A 21732-nucleotide genomic window follows, 5' to 3' on the forward strand; every position below is an offset into this window, starting at 1 on the left:
GGAAAGCACACAAACACACACACACACACACACACACACACGACCAGTTAGTAACAACTACAAGTCCAATCACCTGAAACTCAAATGCCCAGGCACTGTCCTAAAATTATTATCAATAACATGTAGAGCATTTGCCTGTATTAGAGCTCAGCAACCCCACAGTAGAGTGTGAGACATGCAATATAGCTGAAACACATGACAAGGACTTCAAAATAGTAACAATGAATGTGTACAGGGTCCTAAAGAGGATATGAATAAATCTGTAAATGAAATCTATGAAAACACGAAGAGTGGAAGGAAATGGAGAAAAAAGTTCAGGGCATTACATTTTTGGAAGCATCATCAATAAAAAAAGCCCAAACTTGTGTAAACTGGAAATGAAAGCCTTAGGAATTTGAAAGAAACCTCAGAGACAAACCTCTTCATCAGAATACAAGAGGTAGAAAAGAGAACCTGGCACGTTGAAGGCATGGTAGAATAAATGATTGTATTAGCTCAAAAAAATATTAAATTTAAAAACGAAAAACTCCAGGCACAAATTCTCCAGGAAACCTTGGAAACTATGAAAACAAACAAAAAAAATCTCCAAATAATATGAATAAAGCAAGAAGAAATTCAGGTCGGAGACACTAAAAATATTTCAACAAAATAATAGAAGAAAAAATGTCAAACTTTCAGAAGGAGATGACTATCAAGGTACAAGAAGCATATAACCAAGTAGTCAGACAGAAAAGAATTTCCCCATGACACACAGTAAGAAAAACACTAAATGTTCAGAACAAAGAAGAAATACTGATGCAAAAGGGGGTGGGGTCAACCAAGTAACATATAAAGGCAGACAGACCTATTAAAATAATATACCATTTTTAATGGCAAGATTAAAAGACAGAAGAGCTTAGGTAAAAGTTCTACAGACTTTTAAAGAACACTGATACCAGCACTATTATAACCAGCAAAACTTTAAGCACAATAGACTGGGAAAGAAAGGCATCCCAGCTATGCAGAAGACAAAGAAAGAAAACTGCAACCAGAAGATGTTTACCACACCCAAGAAAAGAAAATGAATAAATAAAAAGTGTCAGAGCAGCATATTAAAATAAGAGGAAAAATGCACACTACAGTAACAAAAAATGGGAATCAACACATGCTGTTGATACCTTTCAATGGCCAATGGTTTCAATTTTCCTATAAAATAATTAAACAAATCAGTAGACTTGATATGAAAATGGGGTCCATTTTTCTGCTGTATCATCAAAGACAGACAGCCCCTCAGAGTAAAATGATGAAACAGATATTCAAATTGAATGGGACCAGGAAACAAGCTGGTGTAGTAATTTCAACATCTGACAAAGCAGATTTCTATTTAAATTTAATCAAAAGAAATAGGGAAGAACACTATATATTCCTTAAGTGAAAAATGCACTAAGAGGATATTACAATTCTAAAATCTCTGCACCAAAAAACAAGGGTATCAAACTTCATGAAAGAAACATTACTCACACAGTGGTAGTGGGTCACTTCAATACCCTACACCAGCCAATGGGCAGGCCATCGTAAATGGAAAGTCTATAGCTAGCTAAAGTCATTATTGGGTTAATGTCACAAACCAAATAAGCATAAGAGATATTTGCTGAAAACTTCACCCAAACACAAAAGAATATACTTTCCTCTTGGTACCTCATACACCTTTCTCTAAAATTGGCCACATATTTGGACACTAAATCCCAACGGATGCAAAAAAGAATGAAATACACTGCATTCTACATCTGAATACCATGAGTAGAGCTGGATTTCAACAGCGAAGGCAACAGAAAGCTAACAAACACACTGAAACAACTCACAATCCTACCAATGAAAAACAGATCAAGACAGAAATTAAGAATGTAAGATTTTCTAAAAATTAATGAAAATGAAATGTACCATACCTAAGTGTACATAACACAATCAAAGTGATTTTTAGAAGCAAGATCATAGTACTAAATGACAACATTAAAATGAGAAAGAGAGAGAGAGAGAGAGAGAGAGAAAGAGAGAGAGAGAGAAGAGAAGAGAAGAGGAGAGGAGAGGAGAGGAGAGGAGAGGAGAGGAGAGGAGAGGAGAGGAGAGGAGAGGAGAGATCTTATATTAGCCACTTAATGGCATGACTGGAAGCTTTAGAATCATAAGAGAACTCACACCTAAAAGGAGATGACAAAACAAAACAAAACAAAACAAAAAAACAAAACAAAGAATCAAACAAGGAGCAGAAATAAAATAGAAATAACAACAATAAAAATAATCAATGAAGCAAATGGTTGCTCTTTGAGAAAATCAATAGGATTGATAAACCCTAGCAATTTTAACTAAAAGAGTAGACTAGTGAATTACAAAATAATAAAGTTTGATATGAAAGGGGGGAAAATAACAAAGGTTGAGGAAATCTAGATAATCATAAGACATGTGTTAAAAATTTGTACTCCACCAAACTGGAAATTCTAAAAGAATTAAATAAGTTTCTCAACTTATATCACCCACCAAATTTAAATCAAGAACAGATAAGCAATTTAAACTGACTTATAAGCCCTAGAGCCAGAGCAATGATAATTAAAGAGTCCAAAATAAAAGAAGTCAAGAGTCAGATGGTTGATCTAAGAGTTCTACCAGATTTTTGAAGAAGAGTTTACACCAATAATCCTTAAATTATTCAACAAAATGGAAACAGAAGGAACATTCCTCAATTCTTTCTATGACATAGTTGCCATGATACCTATTCCACACAAAGACCTAAAAAAAAAAAAAAAAAAAAAAAAAAAAAGATTGTAGAAAAATTTGCTTTAGAAACATAGGTGGAGAAATTTTCTGTAGGCTTAGATTTTCCAAAACTACTTTTAACTATGGTTCTTTAACATTTCAACATCCTTTTGACCCCACCATCCACCAGAGGTAAAGGACGGGAAAGGTTAATAAGAAACGGAGGTTGGAATCTATTTAGAAATAATTCTTTAGGGGTAATTCCAATCTTTGTTTTTAGTAGTCTAGTACAACAGACACATGCCAAATATGGATCAATAGCAGAGGCTTGATCCAGAAGAAACCACAAGGCTCCACTGATCAGCAGGAGTCTGCCGAAATTGTGAGAAGCAGCCAGAGTACTACCAAAAGTTTTTGGTGCATTTCTCCCTAGGAAGTCACGACAAGCAAAGATCAGTGAAAATGCAAGGCAAATCAATGCAAGAGTATTATCATCAAAGACCAGCATCAGTGAAACTCAACAAAATCTAGCAATGAGTTGCAAGTCAAGCCAACACAAGAGTATTGTCCACTCTCAGTTTAGGGTTATACTTACACTTTTGCCAAATACCTTTTGCCTTTTCACTAGGTAGCATCCAGGAAAACACCATGTATCTCTTTTCAGCAAAACACCCAATGTGTCTGCTTTAGCAAAGCATTCTCTCATAGGACAGCTTCCAGAAAAATCATCACATGAAACAACTGAGTATCCAACAAAACCAGAAATTTCCACTTCCATTCTCAATGCATATTGCAAACAATATCAAAGAATATAACTCCAGGACACCCACCATTCTCAAATAAGCTTGATTCCAGATATCCAGGGATTATTAAACAAAATAAATTAATAAAGAAATATACCATGCAAACAGAATGTCAAAGATCGCATTGCTCATTAAAGGCAGATAAACTTTTTATGAAATGCAACATTGCTTCATAATTACAGTCCTTTATAGATTAGCCATAGAAGAGACATAACTCAATATGATAAAGGCAGTATACCTCAAGCCCATAGCCAAAATCAGCCTAAACTAAAAGAAACTTAAACAGGACAAGGTTGCCAACTATTTTCATATCCACTTATAACAGACAAGATAGAGAAATAAGAAAATTGAAAGAGGTCAAGGGAATACAAACAGGAAGTAACTAATTCAAAGTATCTTAATGAGCAGACGATTTGACTGGATACCTAATTGACCCTACATGTTCCACCAGGAAATCCTTATATCAGATAAACACCTTTAGCAAAGTAGAGGTATATAATTAATACACAAAAATCAAAAGCTCTCTTATATGCAAATGAAATGAAAAAGTAATGTGAGAAACAACACCTTTTGCAATGCCTGAAAAAGAGGGTTAGAGAGATGGCTCAGCAGATAAGAGAAATATCTGCTCTTCCAGATGTCTTGACTTCATGTCCCAACAACCACGTGGTGGCTCACAAACATCTATCTTGGGATCCTCTTATGAAAACAAATGAACAAACAAAAAACAAAACACGCACACACATGCACAAACACCCACAGACACACACACACACACACACACACACACACACACACACATGCATGCACACACACAAAACATTAAATATCCTGAGGTAACCTTAACCAAGTAAGTAAAAGACTAGTGTGATAAAGATATTAAAAACCTGAAGAGATTGAAGATAAGAAGAGAAGATGGAACAATCCCCAGTGCTCATAGATTACAGGGTTAATAAAGTAAAAATTTCAATTCTTCAAAAACCAATCTACAGAATCAATGCAGCCCTCATGAAAATTTCAACACAATTTGTTACAAACTTTCACAAAACAATTTTGCTTCATATTAAAACACACACAATACATAAAACATAATAAAATATGCAGTTTATTTTACTTATATTACTTATATATTGCACATATTAATTTATCTATATATTAATAAAATACTTTCAGAACTATTACCACTCCCAATCTCAAATTGTACTACAAAAATATAATAATAAACTAACTGCAAGTGGATCAAAGACATCAAAATAAGATCCACTGAATCTGATAGAAATTGGAAATAGTTTTAAACTCAGTACAGGAAAAGACTTTCTAGGCAGAACAATTTTACAGGCATTAAAAACAATAATAAACTGGATTTAATGGAGCTGAAAATTTCCTACATGGCCGAGCTTCCCATTACTTGTACAGAGTGGTAGGCTGCATAATGAAAAATAGCATTACCAACTATGCGTTTGGTAAAGAGTTAATATTTAACATATAAAGAACGACCAAACTGGATATCACAAAAAACAAAAACAAATAACAGATTAAGACAGAATAATTCCAAAAGAAGAATCACACATGGCCAAGAAACACTTAAAGACATATTCAATATATTTTTTATAACCACTGAAATGAACATCGAAACTTCCTTGATATTTCATTTTATCAACATCAAAAAGGGCCATCGATAAAACAAATGTCAACTCATGCTGAGAAGAATGAGGAATAAGGGAAACACTCATCCATCTCTGGTGGGAGTGCGAAATTGTACAGCCACTATGGAGCTCAGTGTGCTGATTCATCATGGGACACGGATGCTTTAGACTATCCAACTTGACCACATTTGGGCATAAACCTAAAACCTCTAGATCCTACTGCAAAGACATTCACTCAACTATATTCATTGTCGCTCTCTTCAGAATAGCAAAAGTTTTGGATACAGCCTATACATCTATCAACAAAGGAATGGATAAGACGTGGAATATCTATACACTAAATCACTAAGCAAAACATTATATTCACAGTCAGTATTGATGATGCTAAGAAGTGCATACTGACAGGAATCTGGTAGGGTGGTGAGGTGGGTTGGTTGGTCGGTGGGGGAGGACCCTCATTGAGGCAGGGTATAGGGAGGGGATAGGGGTTTGTGGGAGGGGAAATAGAAAGGAAGATAACACTCAAAAGGTAAATAAATAAAATAATTAATAAAAATATAAAAAATGTGTGTCCTTGATGGAGAAGGTGTTTCAGTGAGGGTAGGGTGTGAGGTTTCTAAAGACGTATACTACTCCCACAGTGCTTTCTCAGTCCTTTGCTTGTGCATGAAGTCATGAGCGCTCAGCTGCCCCAGTCACCACGCCCTAACTATTCCACCATGAGACGGGACCCTGAGCTCTATCACAGTATTTCTTTCATATATGGCCTTGTTCTTGGCTTTTTATCACAGTGACAGAAAAATAACTAAGACATCATCTGTAAGCTAAATTAGTTTATTAAGTCATTGGAACAGGTAGATGGGAAAAAGACAATCTAAATCAAATGAACAACCTAGACAATGAGTATGTGTGTATATGTGCATACCGGGTTTATATTTAATCTTGAATTTTCAAACATTGCAAGCTGTCTTCTCGTGCTTAAAAGTTGGTGGAAAATCACATTGTACTTCGACAAAGAGCATCAAGTAGATTCCTGTGGTTAACATTCACCACCTTTTTGCTAAGAACTAGATTATTCGGATTATTTCAAAGTGCTATTATATCAGTGTTACAATGAAACACTTTTAATTATAACAGAGTTCATAGTGACTGAAAATGTTATGCAATCCTCTATGGGAGAAAAGCAATAAATAACCTTACCCAGATGTGATGCCTATAAGTGACAATGACTTAGAAGGTATAACATCAAATTACACACATTTTTGTATTTGTAAAAAACACATACACACGCATTTTACCAATTACAGAAAAAGGTATCATGTATTTCAAAGGAATACAGATCTATGGGAGAAGTTGGAAGGGGAGATGGCAGTGTGGCAGTGATAGAAATAGAGTATTCACATATGATATTCTCAAAATATTTAAATTAAAAATTTACTCAGACTAAAACTCTTGCACATTACCTTTTGAATAAGTGGTAGCATAATCATCGATCAAACTCTGTACACAACAGTCATTTCATAGACGGTGCAGTAATTAAGACATATATTCATTGCAAAGTGAAACTTAAACCTCACCTTGATGCTTAAAACCAAAGTCGGCGATTTTTTTCCATTGAGATGTGTGATAATAAGTGAAAATTGGAACATAGTATAAGATGTTACTAACACTGACCATGAAATCACTGCAAAAATTTGGTAGATTGAAGACATATTATTTAACGACAGAGATTACATTATGTAATCTTACAGAAAATTTGAGCTGTGAAACTATTTTTTCAAGAGTTAATTTTTCATGAAGGTAGCCTAGACTAAAACATATTTTCTAGTTTCATCCATTCGTTTGAAAATTTGGTGATGTCACTTTAAAAAAAGGCAGAGTAATATTCTATTTTGTCTATGTACCACAATTTCGTTATCCATTCTCTGGTTAGGAGACATCTTGGATCTGAAGGAGAGGGAGGTAGGGGGAAAAGGAAGCAAAGTCTGCAGTCAGGATGTAGTATATGAAAGAAGAATAAATGAAAAGTTAAATCTTTCAATACATTATAAAATTTAGTGATATTAATGGTAAATTTAATGATTACGTTTCCCAAGAGCATGGCATTGTAGTATTTATCATTTATAAAATTAAGTGATCATCATTTAGGTTTTGGGTTTTTTGTTTGTTTGTTTGTTTTTGTTTTTGTTTTTTGGAGAGAAAGCACACCTAACCTTTATCAACCACCTGTGGAAGTGTTTTCCTAAATATAAATATGCAATCCAGGCACCCAGAGTAGCAGAGTTTTGGGCATGTGAAAAGTTTCTTGTTTTATTCTTTATTTGCATTCTTTATTTTCAAACTTGATGTTATTTACTCATTTAGTTTTAATCGCATCCTTTATTTCTGAGATCATAATGCATAGGTAAAGGCCTAGTTCCTAGGTTGTCAGATGTTTGGGAAACACAATCACCTTGAAAGAATAAAGAAAGAGTATTGAATGGAGCACTCTAATTAACAGAGTTAGTCACAGTATATGAAAGCAGACATTCTCATTTAGAAAATAATTCTAAAATTTTTATGACAAACCTGTTGAGAAACTGATGTGTTTCTTTTTAACTGAAATAAAAGCATGGAAAAAATTGGACAGAAGATGATTCCTGATTGGACTGGATTTCTAAATATGACAGGAGGTAAGTGAGGAGTAAGACACTGAGTTTTCTGTGGGAATAGTCACCGTTCTTGCAAAGAGAGACATAAAAACCCAGACTAGCCGTGGAGCAGAACAGGTTGCCCTCCAGTGATATGCACATGTGTGAGTGCTAGAACAAACCAGATGGCACTAGCGTCTCTTCTAGCTGACTCTGATGAGAGCTATTACATTTAAATATGACACAAATGGTGATTTCTCTCATCCCTAGGTAGATAACAGTAAGGAGAAAAAATAACCCTACAATTATTGGTTTACTCACTCTTTTGCTGTACAGAATGATGCTGATATTTCCCTTCACGTCCAAAACCATATGATGAAGCTAATGTTCCGGTGCACAGGATGTTGCTGGAGGCTCAACACAATGAAAACTGGAGCCTGTCCATTGCTATTCTGTTAATCGATATTGGTAGCCAGAAATGAAGACCCACAAATAAGAGCTGCTGGGATAAATATAATTTATACCCATCTTGTAAGATATCTGGAATCTTCAGTAATATTATTATTTGTGAACAACATAAGTTTTAAAACTCTTGGCTAGAGATTCATCTTGAGAATTTAGCTGCAAGTCTTCATCAGAATTCTCTTCATTACTCCGAATAATGTGACTTTTCAAGTACATATTGATCTCTTAAATTTCGTTTTACAAATGTGCCTATAAATTGAAATTTTATATTGGAAAACTTGGAGTCTATGTTAAATACAAAAGCATCAATCTCTGTTCTTTTCAGAACTTCTGGTCTCCTTCTAAGAGTTAATAGTGCTGGATTAATGCATATATATATACAGCTTTCAAGACGAAACCCATTCATTCTCTCCCTCCCTGTCGCTCTCCCTCCCTGCCCCTTTTCATCTGCCTTTTCTTCCTCCACTCTTTTCTCTATGGAAAAACATTTGATGCTATCTAGGCATACAATAAAAATAAGGGCAGAGGTGTATTCCTATACATATTAGTATTTAAATTAGAATGGTGCTTCAAAGCATAGATGAATGCTTACTCATTTTGTGTTGAATGTCAGCAATGTTCAAACACAACAACCTAAGGCAAAGATTACCCTCTGATATCAAATTGTCCTTTTTTACTACATTTATGCATTTCTTATTTTGAAAGACTATCTTTCTGAAAAAGTGATTGTTCAAAGGATAAATGCATCTTTTCTTTGGCTAATATTATACCTGTACCTGTCTTTCAAAGAAGATACATACAACATACACAATAAAATTATCAAACTAGGCAAAATTGTAGAGTATATTTACAGTGATGGATACAAAGGAATGAAAAAACTTGAATTTGTATTAAATTCATATATATGTATATATACTAATTAGTATATATATATACATATATATATATATATACACACACACACATGTACATATATACTAATTCCATAGGTGGATAAATTATCCGAGTGATATTAATCAAATGTGTCCACCATTGTGGAGTTCACAAATATGACAGTGTTCTATGTTTGCTTTAATTTCAACAGTAGCATCCTAGATTAAGAATATACACTTTGGGGCTGGGGATTTAGCTCAGTGGTAGAGCGCTTACTTAGGAAGCGCAAGGCCCTGCGTTCGGTCCCCAGTTCCGAAAAAAAAAAAAAAAAAAAGAACCAAAAAAAAAAAAAAAAGAATATACACTTTGGATTATTTTCTAGTAATTGCATCAGAGCAACCACAAATCATGATTCACTTTTCTCAACAGGAAGGAGTTTTAATTTCTCCTTTTAGAAGTCTATAACTGATTTAACTTTGACATCACAACCTTGTAATACAAACATATTTTAATTTAGATATAAAAGAAAATGGGTTGTGGGAAATTCGTCTTCATTACTGCCACAAAAGTAACATTGGATCTCGTTTTCGGGAAGTCTGAAATTTAGCTTTGCAGGTCCTACCCACGACTCACGAGGTAACAAAAACCAATGGAAGTCCTATTATTTTTAGATTTTGGCGATGTGGATCAATGTTCATTATGTCTTACTGTTAATCACTGAAGGATTTCCACATTTATAGTTCCTGTTGGTCAGCATCACAAGGATCTCTAATTTTTGTCTAAGCATTTTGATATGCAGAAGAAAAATTCAACACAGTGATAACCCAGAGTATTTTAATAAGTACGTTTATTCTAGGAATTTCTCAAGAGCATTCATAGATTATCAAGTTATAAATATAATAGTACAACAATACATTTTAAGCCACGGAAAATATGTGCTTCACTTCTAGACAGAAGATGGCATTTTAACGTGAATTTAAAGATTAATGTGCTGTTACCAAATCGCAAATCTATATGTGACAGATACTGCCAACAGATGCTACTCCATGGCTTCTCATGACCTTCCTATGTTCCCAAACCCTAGGGCAAGTGTCTTCAGCTCTCTACACATAAATTAGCTAAATAGCATTGAACTTAGTATTAAAAACCTTAATTCTTGAAATAACTATTCAACCATTAATTTCACTTTCCAGTACCCAGATGTTTTTAAATAGCCATTTGTGTTTACTTAAGTATCGTGAGAAAACATGCCCACATATCATATTCCTGTGGCTCAGTGGAGCGAGAGCAGATATATATGATCATGTGAATGAACGTCTTGGTTTTAATTTCACCCGTATATCATCCATTTCTATGTTTCCTAGAAAATACCCAACAGTCAAAGCAATGGAAGCCTATGCATTACACAGTGAACCTCTTCTTATTCCTGCGGTGGGCTTCCTACTGCAGTCTATTCTAGTCTCTGTCACGAGACTTCTCCAAATTCCCTTCCCAGCAGAGCAGTTTGTAGGGACACCTAGTGGTGATGGTGAATGAGCTCCCAGAGCCATGGGAAAAGCTTTCATTTATTTATTTGAAGCACACAACCTAATCTGGGATGTGGGTATAAATGCTTCATGCAAAATTGTTAAACGTAGTCCAAATATATGCTGATACTTGGAGGTTTGTCAAAATTTGTTTTAAATAGAGTACTGTTTAGAACAAAATATTGCAAAATAGAAAACCCTGTTTATATTGAGTGGGGTTGTGAAGGTGTCACACACGAATACTCTAAAATCAGATATCCTGAGATTTCAGCCTGATAACTGAGACAGTCCACAACGTATCAGAACTTCTATTGCCTTAATAATCATTACAAATTTGGTTGCTGACAGGACTCAGCATTTTCATACTGAAGGTTTATGGCTATGACTAATATTAATTTTAAAATTAAATATTCACAATTTAAAAACATAAAGGTGATTTTACACTTTAAAATAAAATTTATACATTGTTATGTCAAACCATAGGATAAAGAACTCAATAAGGATATTGCAAGTGTTACTTTTAAGTGATTTTCTATATATACCTGAGCCCAATAGCTGCTTTTCCTACGTTAGAATATGAAAACTTAATCGCCTTCTAAGATTTTCATCAACTGACATCACACATTACGTCAGTCCTTTCTTCCTCGCAGAGCACCCAAACTTACATGAAATAAACAAAACTGCTTGAAAAAAGTGTTTTCGGCTAAGTTAATATATATATATATATATATACACTCTGCATATTTAAGTAGAAGAAATATTAAAATCATTACAGATTTCAAATTGTTGCAATAATTCACTACTTCTATATAAGCCCTTGAAATCGAACATACATGGATGCTGTGAAGATCTGTTTATAGACAAATACATAAATACTATCCCTGGAATCTATTATTATCATCAATCAAGTTTAATCAGAGTCTAACCACAATAATTTTCCATCAACGAAAACTCAGAGAATTCTATTTGTGTTTAAAACATAATTTCAGGACAGAAAAAGTAAAATGCACTTCCGTGGTAAAACTGGCCATCTATGACAGGATGAAGCAAATGAGTAGCCTGCTCTGGATCAAGAACTCCAAACCATTTTCCTTTGCTCCTTGTGAAGACTGCAGGCCTAACATTCTTAAAACGTAAAACACATCCTATGAATATACAGACCTCCTTCAGGAGAGGAAGTTGTCTGGTTTCCTGGTAGAAACCAGTCATACTTACTATAGAGGTGATGAGCAGTTCAGCAGGTGACTCTTGAAGAAAAGTGTCAACAGACTCTGCCTTTATTTCGGTTCTTTCCAGATTTCTAGTTCGCTTGGTGTATTCACTTTTTGTCTGTTCAACCATTCCGACATACTTAGAAAAAGTGATTCTTAAAAAAAAAGGTAAAAATAACACACTCTTTATAGCTATGATGAGCCACTCCCTCCAGGGTCTTTTACTGGAGACAACTCAGGCAGCCACACAGACTCTCTTCCAAAGGGCAGAAGCATCTAGGCAAACGGCTACCGGTAAGAGTCATCTGTCCCTGATCGCCACCAAGTCTGACACTGTCAGGGTTATTTCCAGTCCTCCCTGTCCAAGAAGACGACTGCACACTCCTACGCTCCAATTGCGCACATGGTCCAAGACTCCTGTCTCCACGAATGTGACATCTAAGGGGGTTCTGGCTATGCCTCCAGAGCCCAGGGACGCCTTCGCCCTCGGCTGCCATCTACCGGCCACTGGGCGCCTGCTTCGCCCCGGGCCCATCATGTCTGCTGCAGCTTGGCTCGCACCAGCGGCGCGACAATAAACAAGTGCGGCGGACGGGGCCCTGCACCCGCTACCCAGCAGATGTGACTGCCTTCTTAGATCCTATGAGAGAAGACGTGACTTTTTCTGAGTTTCTTTCTTTTTTTTTTTTTTTAGAGCGTCCCAAGCTGCCAGGACATGCTACAGGCGTAGAGCAACGCTGCTCCTACCTCCTCGGACCCCTCAAAGGATGTCGGAGATAAAGAGTTGCAAATAATGAGGATCGTGCGCCGCATCTGGGGAGGGATAGCAAAAATCCGCTGCAAACCCCGGGAGCGGTGAAGCCGCCAAGAGGATGCGGGAGCCTTTCAAATACTAATTAGGGGCCGCGACTGCAGGTTCGCCTTGGGGACAGAGGCATCCAGGCTCCGGTGGTCGTGGCGTGTGGGGGAGAGGAGCACAGCGGAGGAACCGCCGCCGAAGCAGCCCTGGGGCCAGTACCACCTTCTCTCGCCCCCTCACTACCATGTACAGTGTGCGCTGCAAGAAGAAGGCGGGCGATGAACGCACACCCTCGAGCCCCACTCCCTCTGGTTCGTCCTGGGGCGTGCGACACTGACTAGGGGGGAATGTGGTGAAGACGCCGACCCCGAGAGGCTAGGGGGGAGGGGAGGGCGGCCCGCGCGATCCCAGGCCGGAGGGTGCCAAGAGCCCGAGGCGGCTGGAGGGGGCGGCTGCCATCGCTGGGTCGGAGAAAGTTGCCCCCAGTGCAGATGGGAACAGTAAGTACGGGCCGGGTCAGGGGGTACGGCAAGGGGGGCCCTGAGATCTGGGAATCGCGCGTGGGAGCGATGGTGCGAGGGAGCGTGAGTGAGAGCGGGTGCGAGCGCTCGCCCAGGCTGACCAGCACGTTGACCGGGCGGCGGGGCCGGGCAGCCTGCTCCGCGTCCCCCTCCTCGTTCTCCCCACTTCCCCTCCCCACTGTGCCCTCCCCACCCTGCCGGCTCAGGCTCCCAGCCTCAGCCGCGAGCTGCCTTTCCAGCGAGTTGCCGGCCGTCCCCTCCCCCACACCCCACACCCCACTACCCGCCCTGGCTACCGCGGAGAGCGCCAGGGAGAGCCCTTTGGGGAGCCCCGGAACCCGCGGTCGCCACCGCGGTGGCGGCCCGGGGCTACCAGCGCGGCGTCCGGGTGCCGCTTTCCTCCGGTTGCTCAGCCTGCACTGCTGGCAGCCTTCTGTGTCTGCCTAGGCTTCCAAAAAAAAAAAAAAAAAAAAAAAAAAAAAAAAAAAAAAAAATCAGTGCACACCCCAAAGAGGTGTTTTTCTAAAGGGTAGCTATGATGAGTGGGCCCCTGAGATGTGAGACGGGGTAAGTCCGCGGTTTACTTTGCAAAAGAGGTTTCTCTGTGTGTCTGTGGTATGGCGAAGTGGCTTTCTTTCCATCTCTTCCCTCCCTTCTTCCTCCCTTTACCCTTCCTTTGCTTTGGGGCGGGGTGGGGGAGGGGGAGCCTCGCGTCCTGGAACTCCGCTTGCCTCTGCCGGAGCGGCGGTTCCAGCAGCTGTGCCCAGAGCCACCGGTCCGGCCTGGGTTTGGGCTCCAGCCGGAGCGGCTCCATTCTGATAATGCAGGGATACAGCAGGCGGTGATCCAGGCTCGAAATTCTTTGGGAGTGAACAGATATAGCCCCCTCCCGTCCCCACCCTCTATCTTTTTCTCCTTTTTTCTTCTTCTTTCTTTTTTCTTTTCTTTTCTTTCTTTCATTTTTTTTTTAAATAAACCGAGAACGTGTGGTGCACCGCGATTTTACAACGGCGCTGCTTTTCCCAGTCAGTCTGTTAGCATTCCCAGACCATTCAACTTTATTTTCTCAAATCTTCTGTCTCCTTTGATGGCTGGGGACTACGGGGGAGGGGGCGAATGGACAGGAGGTTTGGAAAAGGTTGTTCGACCTGGCTAGCCAGAACTGAATTAAAGTTGTAAACGTTCGAATTTAATACTGGCTGGGCACAATTTACAATGGATTCTGAGATGGGGAAGGAGGTGAATGGGGGCGGGGAAGCACCGCGAGGGAGGGGGAGGGGATCCAACCCAGCTGAATGGATGTGCATATTTGATCCAGCGGAGAACCCAGATTTCAAGGTAAACGTTTTGCTTTCATACCAGGGTGTTTAAAGCCCAAGCCTTCTGCTGTGCTGAGGGGAGGTCTGATCTAATAGGGAGGTTTCCGTACTGTGGCTCCAATTGGTCTCAATATGTCTGGGTAGTCAAATGTGAATGATTTGTAACCACACTTGCACATGTGCGTGCGAATACAGACGCTCTGAACCAGGCTGGTTGGTGCGACTTGGTGATCATGTGCAAGGTTTCCAAACTTGAACCTGGGCTTCAGAAACCTCCTGACTTTACTTCTGGTTTGAGGTTCTCATTAGGTTTTGGTAGGGAGTCAGAAATAAGGTTGATCAGAGAAAAGGCATCAGTTCCCAGAACCGCACCATTCTATCTACACTCCCCAAAGCAACACTAGCACATTAGTCCCTTTTATGCACATCCTTTAAGAGTGTTTTTGCCAACCCAAAGTAGTAAGTCAAAAGAATCCCTCCAGCGACTATAAAGAAGGGGGAGGGGGCAAAGTGGTCTCTTGGGGAGATAATTCTCAGATAGTAAAACACTGACCTGTGACACTTGCTTGGGTTTTGTCTCTTAATCATTCAAGCCTCCTTTTCTACAAGGAAGAAAAAATAAGGGAGGGGGACCATTGACATTTAAATGAAATAAGCAACTTCAAAGATGGAGATATTGGCAAGGTGTTAGTTTGTTCCAAATCTTGCTCATTCAAAGGGGCTACTTTCGCATGCCAAAGCAAACTGACTTGGAGCCCGGGGTAATAGAGCCTCTGCCTCTGGTCCGTGATTTACTTTTAGCTGCTTCCGGGTAGGCAGTAGAAATATCCCCTTTCAACTCACAGTGTTCAGAGTTGCTCCGAGATTGCAGATGCCTTTGCCGAGTTCTTTGTAATCCATCGTGCGGAACTATTACAGTGGTTAAAGATGTGGTTTGGTAGCGTCGCTGGCATGATCAATGGAGAGAAGTGGTCGCAGAGCGCTCTGGAAGATGCGTTGCTAAGTGGCATGGTGCATACAATTAGGGCGTCTGATGTGCTGAATAGCTGTGGTGAAGTCCACCAGCAAAGCGAACCCCCCCTTCCCTGACACACACACACACACACACACACACACACACACACACACACACACCTCCATTCTCAGCGATCCGAGGACAATCGGTGATTTAAAAGCTTCTCTTGCCTCTTCTGGATGCATGATCTTGCATCCTTTCGCCTCTAAAAAGTACTCTTTACATTCCTATCCTTACATTTCTTAGGGTGGTTTAAAATAGCCCAAAGTCTTGTGGCCCCACGCCTGTCTGCAAAAATGGGAGACCTTAACAGTAAACTGTTACCGGAAGAGATTTTGATAGAAAGCAAGGTGGTAGTGGTGGTGGTGGGGTATAGATGGAGAATCTTGCTTTAAAAAAATGATGCTGGGTTCTTTTTTTTTTTTTTTTTCTTAAACTGGAGCCATGAAACTGTACTGACAGCCATTTTATGTATATTTATGGATTAGTTTTGATAGGAAGAGGGCAGAGAACAGTAACCCAGGAATTTATCAGCCTTTAACTTCTAAATAGCAGAAAATTGGGTGGCATGTTCATTAGAAAATAACACGACACTTTAAACCAAAATGAATATCCAGTTTTGGTGAAGTCTGAAGGACATCAATATTCCACTTGGGCAAGGGAAGAGGTGCTGTGTATGTATCTATGCCCTCCAGAATTTCAGAGAACTATTGGGAACAAGAGGCTTGCTGAGTAACCCCCTTAATTTTTTTGTGTGATATTCTGTTATTTCCTTCTTTCCTCTCTCCCTTGCAGGAGGTAAAATGCACGTTTGCTGCCCCCCAGTAACTTTGGAACAGGACCTTCACAGAAAAATGCATAGCTGGATGCTGCACACCCTAGCATTTGCTGTAACATCTCTCGTCCTCTCCTGTGCAGAAACCATCGATTATTATGGGGAAATCTGTGACAATGCATGTCCTTGTGAGGAAAAGGACGGCATTTTAACTGTGAGCTGTGAAAACCGAGGGATCATCAGTCTCTCTGAAATTAGCCCTCCCCGTTTCCCAATCTATCACCTCTTATTGTCTGGAAACCTTCTGAACCGCCTCTATCCCAATGAGTTTGTTAATTACACTGGGGCTTCAATTTTACATCTGGGTAGCAATGTTATCCAAGACATTGAGACCGGGGCTTTCCATGGGCTGCGGGGTTTGAGGCGACTGCATCTAAACAATAATAAATTGGAACTTCTGCGAGACGATACCTTTCTTGGCTTGGAGAACTTAGAGTACCTGCAGGTCGATTACAATTACATCAGTGTCATTGAACCCAATGCTTTTGGGAAACTGCATATGCTGCAGGTGCTTATCCTCAATGACAACCTCTTGTCAGGTTTACCCAACAATCTTTTCCGTTTTGTGCCCTTAACGCACTTGGACTTGCGGGGGAACAGGCTAAAACTTCTGCCCTATGTGGGGCTGTTGCAACACATGGATAAAGTTGTGGAATTACAGCTGGAGGAAAACCCCTGGAATTGCTCATGTGAACTAATTTCTCTCAAGGATTGGTTGGACAGCATCTCCTACTCAGCCCTTGTGGGCGATGTGGTCTGTGAGACCCCCTTCCGTTTACATGGCAGGGATTTGGATGAGGTATCCAAGCAGGAACTTTGTCCAAGGAAACTTATTTCTGACTATGAGATGAGGCCACAGACTCCTTTAAGCACCACGGGGTATCTACATACCACCCCAGCTTCTGTAAACTCTGTGGCCACTTCTTCCTCTGCTGTTTACAAACCCCCTCTGAAGCCTCCCAAGGGGACCCGCCAGCCCAACAAACCCAGAGTGCGCCCCACCTCTAGGCAGCCCTCTAAAGACTTGGGCTACAGTAACTATGGCCCCAGCATAGCCTACCAGACCAAATCCCCGGTGCCTTTGGAGTGTCCCACGGCATGTACTTGCAACCTGCAGATCTCTGATCTGGGTCTCAATGTCAACTGTCAAGAGCGCAAGATAGAGAGCATCGCAGAGCTGCAGCCCAAGCCCTACAATCCCAAGAAAATGTACCTAACAGAGAACTACATCACTGTTGTGCGCAGAACAGACTTCCTGGAAGCCACTGGGCTAGACCTTCTACACCTGGGGAACAACCGCATCTCCATGATCCAGGACCGGGCCTTTGGGGATCTAGGCAACCTGAGACGCCTCTATCTGAATGGCAACAGGATTGAGAGGCTGAGCCCAGAGTTATTCTATGGCCTGCAGAGTCTGCAGTATCTCTTCCTCCAGTACAATCTCATCCGTGAGATCCAGTCTGGGACTTTTGATCCAGTCCCAAATCTCCAGCTGCTATTCTTGAATAACAACCAATTGCAGGCCATGCCTTCAGGTGTCTTCTCCGGCCTGACACTTCTCAGGCTAAACCTGAGGAGTAACAGCTTCACCTCCTTGCCAGTGAGTGGAGTTTTGGATCAGCTGACTTCCCTCATTCAAATAGATCTCCATGACAACCCTTGGGATTGTACCTGTGAGGTGGTGGGCATGAAGCTGTGGATTGAGCAGCTCAAAGTGGGAGTGTTAGTGGACGAAGTGATCTGTAAGGCGCCCAAGAAATTCGCAGAGACCTACATGCGCTCCATCAAGTCTGAGCTGCTATGTCCAGACTATTCTGATGTGGTGGTTTCCACGCCCACGCCCTCTTCCATCCAGTTACCATCCCGGACCAACGCAGCAGCGACGCCGGCTGTGAAGTTAAATAGCACTGGGACCCCCGCAGGCTTAGGTGCTGGTACGGGGGCTTCTTCAGTGCCCTTATCTGTGTTGATTCTCAGTCTGCTGCTGGTTTTCATCATGTCGGTCTTTGTGGCAGCAGGCCTTTTCGTGCTGGTCATGAAACGTAGGAAAAAGAACCAGAGCGACCACACCAGTACCAACAACTCCGACGTGAGCTCTTTCAACATGCAGTACAGCGTCTATGGGGGTGGAGGCGGCGGCGGGGGTGGCCACCCACACGCACACGTGCACCATCGCGGGTCTGCGCTGCCCAAGGTGAAGACTCCCGCGGGCCACGTGTATGAATACATCCCTCACCCACTGGGCCACATGTGCAAAAACCCCATCTACCGGTCTCGAGAAGGCAATTCCGTGGAGGATTACAAAGACCTGCACGAGCTCAAGGTCACTTACAGCAGCAACCACCACCTGCAGCAGCAGCAGCCGCCGCCGCCGCAACAGCCCCAGCAGCAGCCCCCTCCGCAGCTGCAGCTGCAGCCTGGGGAGGAGGAGAGGCGGGAAAGCCACCACTTGAGGAGCCCCGCCTACAGCGTCAGCACCATCGAGCCCCGAGAGGACCTACTGTCGCCAGTGCAGGACGCTGATCGCTTTTACAGGGGTATTCTAGAGCCAGACAAACACTGCTCCACTACCCCCGCAGGCAGCAGCCTCCCGGAATACCCTAAATTCCCATGCAGCCCGGCTGCTTACACTTTCTCCCCAAACTATGACCTGCGGCGTCCCCATCAGTATTTGCACCCTGGTGCAGGGGAGAGCAGGCTGCGGGAACCGGTGCTCTACAGCCCCCCGGGTGCTGTCTTTGTAGAACCGAACCGGAACGAGTACCTGGAGTTAAAAGCAAAACTCAATGTTGAGCCGGACTACCTCGAAGTGCTGGAAAAACAGACCACATTTAGTCAGTTCTAAAAACAAAGAAACTCTATCGGAGCTTTTGCATTTCGAACAAGCAAGCAAGCAGACATACTCCACTCGGTGAACACATTTGATTAATTGTGTCCTTTCAACATTTAGGGCGAAGTGCCTTGGCACAGGATTCTCAGCTTCGGTGGAAGCTAACTGAAAGGGTGTGCAATTTCCTCTTAATTTTACACGCGGGAAACATTTGTGTAAAGTAGGCACATCACTTTCTCTTCTTGTCTGTGGGGGAAGACAGAAGGGCTTTCTGGAGGGCGATTTGCATCAAGAGTGACTGTAAACAGGTTGTGGTCCCTTTGGCAGAGCTCTGAAGTTCTAAGAAGGGTGCGGGTGGAAGCAGCTTAGATTCTACTCATCCATTTGCTCTTCTTTCACAGTTCTCTTCTCTTTAGAGCATTGTCATTGGTTGAGAGATTCGCACACCCCAACGTTAATAGGAAGTTTGTTCTCTCTCACTTCTCCCACCCCTCCCACCTTCCCCCTCAATCCTTTCCTTTGTTTTTAAAGGATGTGTTTGTATGCATTCTGGACGTTTGAATTAAAAAAAAATATCTTGTGATCCAGAAAGGCTCACTATAGATGTGGACAAATCATTAAAATTACAGAGCTATATGATCCATAATTGATTAGTCAAAATAACTTATTGATGAAATATACAAATATTTTATTGTAGCACCTATTTTTATATGCACATTTAGCATTCCTCTTTCCTTCACTATTTAGCCTATGATTTTCACAGAGGCGTTCTTGCACTGTATTAGGAGCTGCGTTTCCAAAACTAGAGTGATATTGGAAAGGCCTATTAAATATTTAAACACGCGGAGCACTTAATGGCAAAAGTCTTTAAAAGTACATAAAACCCATCGAATGGGACCTGCAATTAACAAAAAAACAAAACTAAAAAAATGAAGCTGATTGTATCCCACTCCATAAAGAGAAAAAAGATGGGGCAGTGAATTGGTTTGTTCGATTGAGAAATGTGGAGAAGGTTTTGGTTGTATCCGAGAAGTTTGAAAAGTATTTTCATTAGTGAACCAAAATGATGTATTGATTTGACTACTATTGTAGCCGATTTTTTGATTGTGTAACCAAACCCAGTTGCATTTGTACAGATCCACGTGCACTTGCACTTCAGAAGACCAAAATGATGGGCTGTACAAGTCTCTGTATGATGTCTTTATCCCTCTGGGCAGACGCTAATGACAAACAGGATCTCTGTAAGACAGAACTACTATTGTTACAGTCTCATATGTATCCCAGCACATGTAATTTTTTAAATAGTTTCTGAATAAACACTTGATAACTATGTCAACTTTGAGGGATTTAAGCAATGATTCCTTGAGATGGTGGAACCACCCTTACTAACAATTTAGGAACCAGTAGCTCTTTTCGTCCTAGTAAGAATAAGTTACCTGTATTATAAAATTTTCAATGCATACATATACATAAAATTTACACATTTGTTGGTCCCAAAATTATGATTTTTTTCTGAATGTCGCCAAATGTGTTTATTTATAATATTTTAATTGTATGTTTTCTCATTGGAGTGTGATTCTAGTACATGCATGGATCATGGTAAGTAATATGTTAATTCTCATTCTTCTAACACAGTTTTCTATTTGCTGTGTATGCAGCTTGAGGTCTTTCAATCTTGTATGAAATAGCTCATCAATTTAGAAGGATACCTTATCTAAAGAAGATGGCTGTCATAAATGTTTTAAGATGTTTGTGGGGATAAGCTGTGCACTTCTGAAAAAGGTTTTCCAGTGAGTTTAAATGAGCATTTAACGAGAGGAAATGTTTGACTCAATCCGAACTCAAAAAGCAAGCAGCACTTCATTGCTAAGGCTGTTTCTTTGCCCCTCACGGTCCCACCTGGAACGTGGGCGATATCAAGGGCTGCTTATGAACTTCCTGTTTAAGGAACAATTGCCAGGGCATTCTGCCACAAAGAGGCAGCATTCACCCATGAGTAAATTGACAGTAACTACTTCCATTCAGATTGAAATGGTAGACACAGTTTCCCTGAAGAATTATAAAAAAAAAAAAAAGTGAAATATCTCTAATGTACAGAGTGCTCTACGTTGGTTCTCCCAAGTATTTTCCCCAAAGGAGAAAAAGGATAAGCTTAATAGTGCCGCGATATTGTCATGGAAATAAGATCTTATCTCAGATTCTTCATCTACCTCGTCTGTTTTAGATTTAAGGATTAGAAACAAATAAAAACAGCATCATCTCACATTGGCGTCATTGATAACAATCCTTTACAGAATGTGGCTTTTTTTCCTTTGAAAGTGGGACTATTGCTTTTACACTATTCGACACTCGAATATGGTAGTTTATAAATTATAAGATACTGATGCCATTTAGAACCCCCCTTAGAACAATTTTTTATCTTAAAGTAATAAATAACCAACATAAAGGCATATGACTGAACAATTTAATTTCCAAAGAAAATTCATTAATATATTTTCAATTAACAGTTTTTAAAAACCAGCACTAATT

At 40.6% G+C, this 21732-nt stretch overlaps 1 protein-coding gene across 5 annotated transcripts; it reads left to right on the top strand.

Annotated features, from left to right (window-relative positions):
* Window positions 1-12077: 12077 nt before the first annotated feature.
* Window positions 12078-21146, top strand: Slitrk5 (SLIT and NTRK-like family, member 5). 5 transcript variants are annotated; one of them, XM_063274343.1, is made up of 2 exons: window positions 12078-12994; window positions 16334-20539. In XM_063274343.1, exons 1-2 carry the CDS (start codon window positions 12928-12930, stop codon window positions 19216-19218), a joined length of 2952 nt encoding a protein of 983 aa, XP_063130413.1. In that variant the 5' UTR covers window positions 12078-12927; the 3' UTR covers window positions 19219-20539. The 5 variants fall into 5 exon arrangements, with proteins under 5 accessions (XP_063130413.1, XP_006252507.1, XP_006252508.1 ...); XM_006252445.5 differs by lacking the exon at window positions 12078-12994 and adding an exon at window positions 13130-13183; XM_006252446.5 differs by lacking the exon at window positions 12078-12994 and adding an exon at window positions 13666-13771.
* Window positions 21147-21732: the final 586 nt, after the last annotated feature.

This window comes from Rattus norvegicus, chromosome 15, assembly GCF_036323735.1.
Source record: "Rattus norvegicus strain BN/NHsdMcwi chromosome 15, GRCr8, whole genome shotgun sequence".
NCBI lineage: Eukaryota > Metazoa > Chordata > Mammalia > Rodentia > Muridae > Rattus > Rattus norvegicus.